General features: G+C 45.8%; 1 protein-coding gene across 4 annotated transcripts in view; it reads right to left on the bottom strand.

Annotated features, from left to right (window-relative positions):
* NT5M (5',3'-nucleotidase, mitochondrial) overlaps window positions 1-12,147 on the bottom strand; it is a 64,569-nt gene that overhangs the window by 29,637 nt on the left and 22,785 nt on the right. For 2 of the 4 annotated variants that reach the window (XM_087440276.1, XM_087440277.1), the window contains exons 4-5: window positions 1,883-1,984; window positions 206-320 (exon numbers count right to left, since the gene is read on the bottom strand). In XM_087440276.1, the coding sequence (XP_087296402.1) occupies window positions 206-320; window positions 1,883-1,984 (217 nt within the window). The remainder of the gene's footprint in view (window positions 1-205; window positions 321-1,882; window positions 1,985-12,147) is intronic. The other 2 variants (XM_087440278.1, XM_004433402.3) reach the window with 1 other exon arrangement.

Here is a 12,147-nt window from a genome sequence, read left to right as displayed (position 1 = left end):
TACCCCCGACTGGGACCTGCTTCTCCCGACCCCCAGCAGTGCCCCTTCTGGGGCCGGACGCTGAGAACTCTGTCTTCCCAACAGGAAGAGACTCACTGCCGGCTCAAGGCTGGGGCCCCTTAGGAGTGGGGACTGAGGCCCGGCCCACAAGCCATTCATCCGAGCGCTTAGCGCCCCGCACGCTCCTCACCCGCCGGCCACTTGCCTGTGACGTCCGGCCGGTCGTCTATGAGAAGGTCGGCAGAGACCACGGTCTTGTCTCTGGTCAGCACAATCTGCTCCAGGAAGTCAGGGCCGAAGTGCTTCTCCACCCAGGCGTACTGCAGCGTGGACAGGTGGGGAGAAAGTGCCGTCAGGCCCAGGCACAGCCAGGCTCTCCCCAGGAAGAAGGGTGCCCGCCCAGAGGGAGACGTGACTATCCCAGTGACAGCCAAGGAAACCGACGCTCAGGGAGACGCGCGACTTGTCCACATCCCTGCAGCTAGAAGGCAACAGAATCCTGGCTCCAGCAGGCGGCCCCTCCCCACTCCAGTCCTGCCCAGCACCACTTGGACGTGCCAGCCTCTCATCCGTCCAGCACTCACGAATGCCCCGCGGGCTCCCACCGTGTGCACGCACTGTCAGGCTCTCAGGACAGAGGAAAGGGGGCAGAGCTCAAGGGGCACTGAAACGAGCTGTTACATGACCCTTGGAAAACTGCTACCAAGAATCAGCCTGCAGGGCCTTGACCCGGCCGGTCCATCCTACCCCCGGTGAGCCAAGGAGGGCTTTCTTCAGGAAGCCACTTGTCAACTGACTCAACAAGGGGGTAGGGACAGCCTCTCAGGCAGACAGTGTGTGTGAGGTGCTACGGCAGAGAGGGGCAGGCGTGGCTGGGGAGCCGACAGAAAGGGAGTGACCTAGGGGGCGTGAGGGCACAGGGGCCACACACAGGGCCTCCCGCTGCTGACGGGCTGTCCATCCTCCCCTTTCCCTGTGGGGCGTGGTCCAGGGGGTGCCCTCCTGCAACAGAGGCTGAAACGGCTCCTGGCTGCTCCCCCCAGGCCCTCCTACCCCTCACCACCCCACTGCAGCCACGCAGTGGGCAGGAGGCCCCGAGCCCACCCCCGGGCTCTGGCAGCGTGAGGGAGCCACAGAACAGAGACAAGCGGCCCCCTCCCTGCCAGCCCCGCAGCAGGGAGCTCCAGCGCCCCCTGGCCCACCCTGATGTCCCTCCAACATCTTTCTCAACTTCTGCTGTTTGCAAGCACGCACTTTTACCCCACAGACCCTGTTAGGACTATGCAGTGTAACCAGAGACGGGTTTTAAGCAGTGCAGGGATCCGATGTGCTTTCTTCAGAAGCTCCCCCTGGTTCTCTAGTGGAGAACAGTTGGAAGCCACAGCCCAGCCAGGTGTGGGCCCCACGCCTCAGAGGGAGTTCCATGCGGCCCACTGCGACCTAGGGCACGTCCCTGCCCTCCACCGGCCCCCATCTCCCCACGTGTGAAATCGGAGGGTGAGACCACGACGGCTATGGACGGCTTCTTTCTGGAGGAAAGGGCACCGTGCTAAGCCCCACAAGAGCCCTAGGACATCTCCTTAACCGAGGCGGAGGGCGGGTCAGCTAGGGAGGCTGACGCGGCCCTGCCTGCCGTTCCAGCCCCCACCTTTCCTGTCGTTCTCTTTGTCCCACTTAAGTGCCGCCTGCTGTCCTGACTGTGCTGTGCTTTCTCCGGCCACAGCAGCTTCCCGCGGGCCATCTCCTCTGACTGGAACACCTCCCGCCCCTGCACCTTCCCGCGCAGACACGCGCACACACCCCTTCTCCCAGCCGCACAAGCTCCTCGTCCTCCCTCCGCCCCCCGTCCTTCCTAGCAGTGGCTACAGCTGTAGCCACGCACCTGGACAGTCACTTGTTTCGCACCTCTCTGCCCTCCAGAAGGGAAACTCCTTGAGGTCAGGAACCACGTCTCAGTGAATACTGCGCGGGTGACCAAACAAACCTATGAACAGAAGGAACGGGTCTGCTGCGGCCAGCCCGCCCAAGGGAGAGGGTGCTCCGATTCTGAAGACCTCATGGCCAAGGTGGCAGGGCGGCCCCACAGTGACCTACTGGCCATCAGCTGCCCCTGTGCCTCTCTCTGGCCCAGTTCTGGGCTCCCCAAACATCCTTCTCCTGAGTGATCTTCCCCAGCAGACGAAGGATCCTAAGCAAAGGACCTGCTGGCCGTCTTCTCAGAAAGACCCCCAAGATAAAAGAACAGGATGCCATCAGGTTCACAAACAGCTTAGTGAGGCTCAAGTCACGGTGCCCCAGCTGGAGCGACGGAGGTCGAGCTGATTACCTGCACTGTCCACCCGGCGAGAGCGAGGGCCTCTCCAGGTACCACACCAGGAGAAGGGGCACTGGAGGCCAGGGCTGGCAGCCTTGGCATGGGTGCGTGTTGCTGTGTGGAGGCAGGAACGGCCTGGGGCTAATGTTTCCAGGAGACCTACCATGGGCACTCATCACCCATCACCTTATTTAAGCCTCACACAACGTACGCAGTGGGCAGTATCCTCCTCATTCACCCAGTTATTGAACCAGTACTGAGCTCCACTGCGATAGCTGCGGGTCTAGGAACCGGAGAGGAGCCCTGGTGGAACCACGTTCTGGGGGAGGAGACAACACACAGACAAGCAATTTCAGGCGGAAGAAGGGCTCTGAGGTCACGAAACAAGGAGCTGTGACAGGTGGAGAGAGGCTTCTCTGAGAAGGACGCCTGCGACTGGACCTCAGGACACGGCAACGCCCAGTGACCAGAGGTCTGGGGGAAGGCCCCACACGGACGAACGTCCTGTGGCAGGAACACGCTCTGGTGTCCATCCGCGTGGCCAGGGTGCAGAGAACAGGGTGAAAGGAAGGAAGAGTGAAGTGCAGGGCAGGGCCAGGTCCCGTGGCCTCGCAGGCCGTGGTGGGGAGACACGACCTCACTCTAGGTCCACGGGAGTCCGTCAGAGCCGGGTTCACAAACCGTCCATGGAGAAGGACCCGTTGTTTTCTTTGTTGAATCTCCAGGTGATCCTGGACTGACACTGCTGTAAGATATGAGACCCGATCACATGCGTGGGTGCTGCGTCCACGTCAAACGGCCACCACCGCTTCCCGCTGCTCACACCCAGCTTCTGTGTTCTCTCGTCTCTCGCCAGCACTGCCGGCGGACCACAGTGGAGCAGCGCCAAGTAACTATGACAATAAAGTCATTTTATTTAGGAAAATGATACAACTAGATTTACATTTCACAGGGTCACAGAACAGAGTCTGTACAGATGAAGAACTGAGGCTCAGAGAGGTCCGGCGAGTGGCAGAGCCCCGATCCACACCGGGTCTGCACCCCGCTTCGTGGCCCTCCCCCAGGGGGCCGCAGCCCAGCACTGCAGCTTCCCCCGTACAAGCATGTGGCTCTCACCACCGAGTCTCCCCCTCAGCGAGCTGGCCGAGCCACGCACGGTAGAACGGCTCACCACAGTACTAGCTTGGCTCTCCTCCAGCGATCAAGTGGGAAGACGTTCATAGAAGTCCTGGCCTGGAGCCTGGCACACAGAGAGTGCTCTGTGCATGGCAGGGGGACACAGGGCTCTGGCTTGGGTCTTGTCCCTCCTCTGCTGTGGCCCTGATGCGTCTGAGCTGCAGGACCTCAGACAAGCTGTTTAACCCTCTAAGACTCAGTGTCCTTGCAGTGTCGCTGATAAGATTAAGTAAAATAAAATCTATGTAGGGGGCGGCCCCATGGCCTAGTGGTTAAGTTCCGTGTGCTCCACTTCGGTGGCCCGGGTTTGGTTCCCAGTCGCGGACCTACACCACTTGTCAGCAGCCATGCTGTGGTGGTAGCTCACATACAAAATAGAGGAACGTTGGCAACAGATGTTAGCTCAGGGCCAATCTTCCTCAGCAAAAAGAGGAAGATTGGCACCTGTTGTTAGCGCAGGGCCAATCTTACTCAACGAAAAGAAAAGGGAAACAACAAAAAAAATTATTTTAAAAAAAAGATCGAAATAAATGAAAATGTGTGAATGTTCATGAATCAGAAGATTCAATATTGTTAAAATTCACAGATACGATGCAATCCCAATCAAATTCCAACCATGCTTTTTGCAGAAATTGATAAGCTGATTCTAAAATTTATATAGTAATACAAAGGACCTAGAACAGCCAAGACAAGTTTTTAAATGAATAAAAAAGTTGGAGAACTCACACTGTTTTCAAGAGTTACTATAAAACTACAGTAACCAGGACTGTGGTATCTGCAAAAGGATAGATATTTAGATCAAAGGAACAGAATATATTTAAGAAACACCCAAAGGTGCCAAGGTAATTCCACAGAGGAAGGATGGGCTTTCCCACAGAGGAGCAACTGGGCCTCCACAGGCAAAACAAAACCCAACACAGACACTCCTACCTACATAAAAATTAACTCAAAATAGATCATAACCAAAACAGAAAAGCTAAAACTATAAATGCTCTTCTTCAAAGGACACTGTTAAGAAAATGAAAAGACAAGCCACAGTCAATGAGAAAATATTTGCAAAACACATTATCTGATAAAGGACTTATATCTAGAATATATAAAGAACTCTCAAAACTCAACACTAAGAAGATAAACAACCCAATGAAAAATTAGTCCAAAAAAGTGAACACTTCATCAAAGAAGGCATGTGGAGGGCAAATAAGTACTTAAGAATTGTTCAACATCATTAGTCATCAGGGAAACACAAATCAAAACCACAATGAGATATCACTAGGCACCTACTAGAACAGCTAAAATTAAAAAGACTGACAATACTAAGTACAAACAAGAATGTGATGCAACAAGACATCTCATACGTTGCTGGTGGAAATGCAAGATGGGATGGCCACTTTCAGAAATAGTTTGACAGTTGCTTAAAGTTAAACACACATCTACCATACAACCCAGCCATCCCACTCTAGGTACCTACCCTAGAGAAATGAAAGCATGTCCACCCAAGACGTGGACACGAATGTTTACAGGAACTGTATCCACAAAAGCCAAAAGCTGGAAACAACCCAAATGTCTATCATCTGGCAAATGGAAAAACAAACTGTAGTGTAGCCATGCAGTAGAAAAGTACTCAGCAATAAAAAGGAATAAACTACTGGTACATGCAACAAAATGGATAAATCTTAAAAGTATTATGTTAAGTGAAAGCCAGACACAAAAGGCTACTTCCATATGATTCCATTTATATGACATTCTGGAAAAAGCAAAATACAGGAATGGAGAACATATAAGCGGTTCACCCACACCAACAGTATCCAGCGATGGGGAGAGGGAGGGGAACGGACTGACTGCAAAGGGACACGAAGGAGTGCTATTTTTTTTAACAGACTTAATTTTTTTAGAGAAGTTCTAGGTTCACAGCAAAATTGAGCAGAAAGTACAGAGAGTTCCCATATACTTCCTGTCTCCAAATACACACAACATCCCCAATTACTGACATCCTGCAACAACGGTTACACTTGTTGCATTCAATGAACCTACACAGACACATCACAATTGCCCAAAGTCTACAGTTCACCATCAGGGCTCACTCTTGGTGTTGTGCATTCTATGGGTTTGGACAAATGTGTAATGACGTGTATCCACCATTACAGTATCATACAGAGTATTTTCATTGCCCTAAAAATCCTCTGTGCTCTGCCTATTCATCACTCCCCTCTACCCCAAACCCTGGCAACCACTGATCTTTTTACTATCTCCATAGTTTTTCCTTTTCCAGAATGTCACATGGTTAAAATCATACAGTGTTGAATTTTATTCAGATTGGCTCCTTTCACTTAGTAATATGCATTTAAGGTTCCTCCATGCCTTTTTATAGCTTAACAACTCATTTCTTTCTGGTGCTGAATAATATTCCATTGTCAGGATGTACCACAGTTTATTTATCTATTCAGCTACTAAGGAACATCACGGTTGCTTCCAAGTTTTGGCAATCATGAATAAAACTGCTGTAAACATCTATGTGCAGGTTTTTGTGTGAATATAAGTTTTGACTCATTCGGGTAAATACCAAAGAGCATGATTGCTGGGCCGGCTCCGTGGCTTAGCGGTTGGGTGCGCGCGCTCTGATGCTGGCGGCCCGGGTTCGGATCCCGGGAGCGCCCGGAGGCACCACTTCTCCGTCCAACGTGAGGCCGAGTCCCACGTACAGCAACTAGAAGGATGTGAACCTATGACATACAGCTATCTACTGGGGCTTTGGGGGGAAAAAAACTGAATTAAAAAAAAAAAAAAAAAAAAAAAAAAAAAAAGAGCATGATTGCTGGGTTGTACAGTAAGAGTATATTTCGTTTTGTAAGAAACTGCCAAACTGTTTTCCAAAATGGCCGTACCATTCTGCATTCCCAGCAGCAGTGAACGAGAGTTCCCGTTGCTCCACATCCTCACCAGCATTGGATGTTGTCAGTGTCCTGGATTTTGGCCATTCTAATAGGTGCGTAGTGGCATCTCACTGTTGTTTTAATTTGCATCTCCCTAATGACATATGATGTTGAGCATCCTTCCATAAGCTTATCTGCCATGTGTATATCTTCTTTGGTGAGGTGTCTGTTTAGGTCTTAAGCCCTTTTTTTTTTTTTTTTTTGAGGAAGATTATCCCTGAGCTAATATCCTCTGCCAATCCTCCTCTTTTTGCTGAGGAAGATTGGCCCTGGGCTAACATCTGTGCCCATCTTCCTCTACTTTATATGCGGGACGCCACCACAGCATGGCTTGATGAGCGGTGCGCAGGTCTGCACCTGGGATCTGAACCTGCGAACCCCAGGCCGCCGAAGCGGAGCATGAGCACTTAACTGTTGCGCCACTGGGCTGGCCCCATTAAGCCTCTTTTTTAATCAAGCTGTCCATTTTCTTACTGTTGAGTTTTAAGAGTTCTTTGTATATCCTGGATAACAGCCCTTGAGCAGATGTGTCTTTTGCAAATATTTTCTCCCAGTGTGTGGCCTGTCTTCTCGTCCTCTCGACACTGTCTTTCCCAGAGCAGACGTTTTAATTTGAATGAAATCCAGTTGCTCAATTCTTTCTTTCATGGGTCGTGACTTTGGTGTTGCACCTAAAAAGTCACTGCCATACCCAAGGGCATCTAGGTTTTCTTCTTTGTTATCTTCTAGGAGTTTTACAGTTTTGCATTTTACATTTAGGTCTATGACCCATTTTCAGTTAATTTTTGTGAAAGGTGTAAACTCTGTACCTAGATTTATGCTTTGCACATCGACGTCCAGTTGTTCCAGCACCATTTGTTGAAGAGACTCTCTGCTCGTTGTATTGCCTTTGCTCCTCTGTCAAAGATCAGCTGACTATGTTTATGTGGCTCTATTTCTGGGCTCTCTCTTCTGTTCCACTGATCTACTTGTCTATTCTTTCACCAGTACCACACTGTCTTGATTACTGTAGCTTCATAGTATGTCTTGAAGTCAGGGAGCATCAGTCCTCCAGCTCTGCTCTTCTCCTTGAGTATTGAGTTGGCTGTTCTGGGTCTCTTGCCTCTCCGTATAAACTTTAGAATCAGTTTGTCAATATCCACAAAATAACTTTCTCGGATTTTAACTGGGATTGTATTGAATTTCTAGATTAAGTTGGGAAGAACTGACATCTTGATAATATTGAGTCTTCCTGCATATAAACATGGAATAGCTCTCCATTTATTTAGTTCTTTGATTTCATTCATCAGTTTTATAGTTTTCCTCATACAGATCTTATACCTGTTTTGTTAGATTTAATCCTATTTCATTTTGGGGAAATGCTAGTATAAATCTTATTGCATTTTTAATTTCAAATTCCATTTGTTCATTGCCGGTATATAGGAAAGTGATGGACTTTTGTTTATTAACTTGTATACTGCAATCTTGCTGTAAATCACCTATTAGTTCCCAGGTTTTGTGGGGTTTTTTGGTCAATTCTTTTGGATTTTCTACATAGATGATCATGTTATCTGAAAACAAAGATGGTTTTATTTCATCTTTCCCAATCTGAAAACCTCCTACTTCCTTTTCTTGTCTTATTTCATTAGCCAGGACTTCCAGTACAATGTTGAAACGCAATAGTGAGAGAGGACATCCTTGCCTTGTTCCTGATCTTAGCAGGAAAGCTTCTAGTTTCTCACCATTAAGTATGAGGTTAGCTGTAGGTTGTTTGTAGATGTGCTTTATTAAGTTGAGGAAGTTCCCCTCTGTTCCTAGTTTGCTGAGAGTTTTTTTTATCATGAATGGGTATTTGATTTTATCAAATGTTTTTTACACATCTATTGATATGATCATGTGATTTTTCATCTTTAGCCCACTGATATGATAGATTACATTAAGTGATTTTCAGATGTTCAACCAGTCTTGCATACCTGGGGTAAATCCCACTTGGTTGTGGTATATAATTATTTTTATACATTGTTGGATTCAACTTGCTAATATTTTGTCAAGGATTTTTGCACCTATGTTCATGAGAGATATTGGTCCACAGTTTTCTTTTCCTGTAATGTCTTTGTCTGGTTTTGGTATAGAGTAATGCTGGCCTCACAGAATGGGTTGGAAAGTATTCCCTCTGCTTCTATCCTCTGAAAGAGATTGTAGAGATCGGTAAATTTCTTCCTTAAATGTTTGGTATAATTCACCAGTGAACCCATCTGGGCCCTGTGCTTTCTGTTTTGGAAGGTTGTCAATTACTGATTCCATTTCTTTAATAGATATAGGCCTATTCTGATTGTCTATCTCTTCTTGTGTGAGTTTTGGCAGATTATTTCTTTCAAGGAATTGGCCTATTTCACCTAGGTTATCAAATTTGTGGGCACAGTGTTGTTCATAGTATTCCTTTATTATCCTTTTAATGTCCATGGGATCTGTAGTGACGTCCCTTCTTTCACTTCTATTATTAGTAACTTGTGTCTTTTTTTCTTAGTCTGGCTAGAGGCTTATTGATTTTATTGCTCTTTTCAAAGAACCAGCTTTTGGTTTCATTGATTTTCTCTACTGATGTCTTGTTTTCAATTTCATTGATTTTGGCTCTTATTTTTATTGTTTCTTTTCTTCTGCTTACACTGGATTTAATTTGTTCTTTTTCTAGTTTCCTAAGGTGGAAGCTTAAATCACTGATTTTAGATCTTTTTTTTCTTTCTTTTTTTTTGCTGAGGAAGATTCACTCTGAGCCAACATCCCCTGCCAATCCTCGTCTTTTTTTTGTATGCAAGCCAACACCACAGCATGGCCACTCACAGACAAGCAGTGTAGGTCCGCACCCAGGAACTGAACCTGAGCAACCAAAGTGGAGCGCAGTGAACTCAACCACTAGGCCACCAGGGCTGGCCCTCTTTTTTCGTTTTTTTCTTTATTTTGCTGAGGAAGATCCGCCCTGAACTAACATCTGTGCCAATCTTCCTGTAGTTTGTATGTGGGTCACTGTCACAGCATGGCTGCTGAGTGGTGTAGGTCCGCGCCCGGGATCTGAACCCGCAAACCCAGGCCACCAAAGAGGAGCGTGCAAACTTAACCCCTAGACCATGGGCCGGCCCCTCTTTTATCTTTTTTAATGTATGCTTTCAATGGTATAAATTGCTCTCTAAGCACTACTTTTGCTGCAGGCCACAAATGTTGATAAGTTGTATTTCATCTTCATTTAGTTCTAGATATTTTTAAATTTCTGTTCAGATCCTTCTTTGACTCAAGTGTTATTTAGAACTGCTTATCTCCAAGTATTTGTTTAATCTCCAAGTATTTCTGGATTTTCCAGCTATCTTTCTATTATTGATGTCCAGTTTAATTCCACTGGGTCTAAGAACATACACTGTATGATTTCTATTATTTTAAATTGTTAAAATGTTTTATGGCCCAGAAGGTGGTCAATCTTGGTGAATGTTCCATGTGAGCTTGAGAGGAATGTGTCTTTTTGCTGTTGTTGGATGAAGTAGTCTATAGATGTCAATTCAATCCAGTTGATTGATGGTGCTGTTGAGTTCAAATATGTCCTTACTGATCTTCTTCCAGCTTGGTCTGTCCATTTCTGATAGAAGGATGATGAAGTCTCCACCTATAATAGTGGATTCATCTACTTCTCCTTGTAGTTCTATCAGTTTTTACCTCACATATTTTGATGTTGTTGTTAGGCACATACACATTAAGGACTGTTATGTCTCCTTGGAGAATTGACCCCTTTATCATTATATAAAGCCCTTCTTTATCCCTGATAATTTTCCTTGGTCTGAAGTCTGCTCTGTTTGAAATTAATATAGCTACTCTCACTTCCTTTTGACCAGTTTTAACATGGTATGTCTTTCTCCATCCCTTTACTTTCAATCTGTATGTGTCTTTATATTTAAACTGCATTTCTTGTATATTTGTCTTCTTGTATATTTGGGTCTTGTTTTTTTGATCTACTTCAACAATCTCTGTCTTTTAATTAGTGTATTTAGACCACTGATGTTTAAAGTGATTATTGATATAGTTGGATTAATATCTACTGTATTTGTTTCCATTTTCTATTCGTTGCCCTTGTTTCCTGGTCCTATTTCTATCTTCCACTCTTTTTCTGCCTTTTGTGGTTTTAACTGAGCATTTTATGATTCCACTTTCTTAGCATATCAAGAAGCATATACTTTTTTTTTTTTTTTTTTTTTACTTTTTTGAGAGTTTGCAATTAGTTTACAACTAATCCAAGTCTACTTTCAAATAGCACTGTACTGCTTCACAGGGGGTGCAAGTACATTGTAAGAGCAAAGACTCCTAAATTCTCCCTCCCATCCCTTGTATCACTGCTGTCATTCATCTCACTTATACATGAGCCATAATCATCAGATACACTGTTGCTAATATTATTCTAAACAAACTGTTAGATCAATCAAAAATAAGAAAAATAAAAGTTTTTGTTTTGTCTTCATTTACTTTTCCAATGCTCTTCCTCCCTTTATGTAGATCTGAGTGTCTGACATACATCACTTTCCTTCTCTCTTAGGCGAGAATGTCTTTTAACATTTCTTGCCATGCAGGTCTACTGGCAACAAATTCCCTCAATTTTTGTTTGAGATAGTATTTCTCCTTCATTTTTGACGGATAATTTTGCAGGGTACAGAACTCTAGGTTGGTGGGGTTTTTCCTCAACACTTTGAATATTTCACTCTACTCTCTTCTTGCTCGCATGGTTTCTGAGGAGACATCGATGTACTTCTTATCTTGGCTTTTCTGTAGGTAAGGTGTTTTTCCCTCTGGCTTCTTTCAAGGTTTTTTTCTTTATCTTTGATTTTGTGCACTTTGAAAATGATGTGCCTGAGTGCAGGTTCTTTCACACTAATCCTGCTTGGTATCCTCTGACCCTCCTGGATCTGTGGTTTGGTGCCTGACTGTTAATTTGGGGGAAATTCTCAGTCATTACTGTTTGAAGTATTTCTTCTGTTCCTTTCTCTTTCTTCTCCTTCTGGTATTCCCGTTACACATGTTACACCTTCTGTAGTTGTCCCACGGTTCTTGAATATTATGTTCCCTTTTTTACCCCAGTCTTTTTTCTCTTTGCTTTCCCATTTTGGAAGTTTCTATTGAGATACCCTCAACCTCAGAGATTCTTTCCTCAGTGGTGTCTGGTCTACTAACGAGCCCATCAAAAGCATTCTTCATTTCTGTTACAGTGCTTCTGATCTCTAGCATTTTTTTATTCTTAGATTTTCCATCTCTCTGCTTACATTATCCATCTCTTCTTGCATGCTGTCTACTTTTTCCTTGAGAACCCCTTAGTGTATTAATCAGAGTTGTTTTAAACTCCTGGTTTGATAATTCCAACCCTGTCATGTCTGCTTCTGATGCTTGCTCTGTCTCTTCAAACTGTTTTTTGCCTATTGGTATGACTTGTAATTTTTTGTTGAGAGGTGGACATGATGTACCAGCTACAAGAAACTGCGGTAAATAGGCCTTTAGAGATGGGGTGGTGAGGCGGGGGGAGGAGAAGCATTCTTTTGTCCTAGGATTAGGTCTCAGTCTTTTGAGGAGCCTGTGCCTCCGGTCTGTGCACTTCACAAGTGTGTCTCAGTTTTTCCCCCCTCTTGAGTGGGACAGGATGGTGAGAGGGGCTGGAGTTGGGTATTTCCCTTCCCCCAGGTCAGTTAGGCTCTGATAAACCACAGCAAGTTAGGCTCTGGC

Source organism: Ceratotherium simum, chromosome 16 (genome assembly GCF_057802395.1).
Source record: "Ceratotherium simum simum isolate JZ-2026a chromosome 16, ASM5780239v1, whole genome shotgun sequence".
NCBI lineage: Eukaryota > Metazoa > Chordata > Mammalia > Perissodactyla > Rhinocerotidae > Ceratotherium > Ceratotherium simum.
Note: the sequence above shows the minus strand (reverse complement) of the source record. Positions and strands in the feature narration are given on the sequence as shown.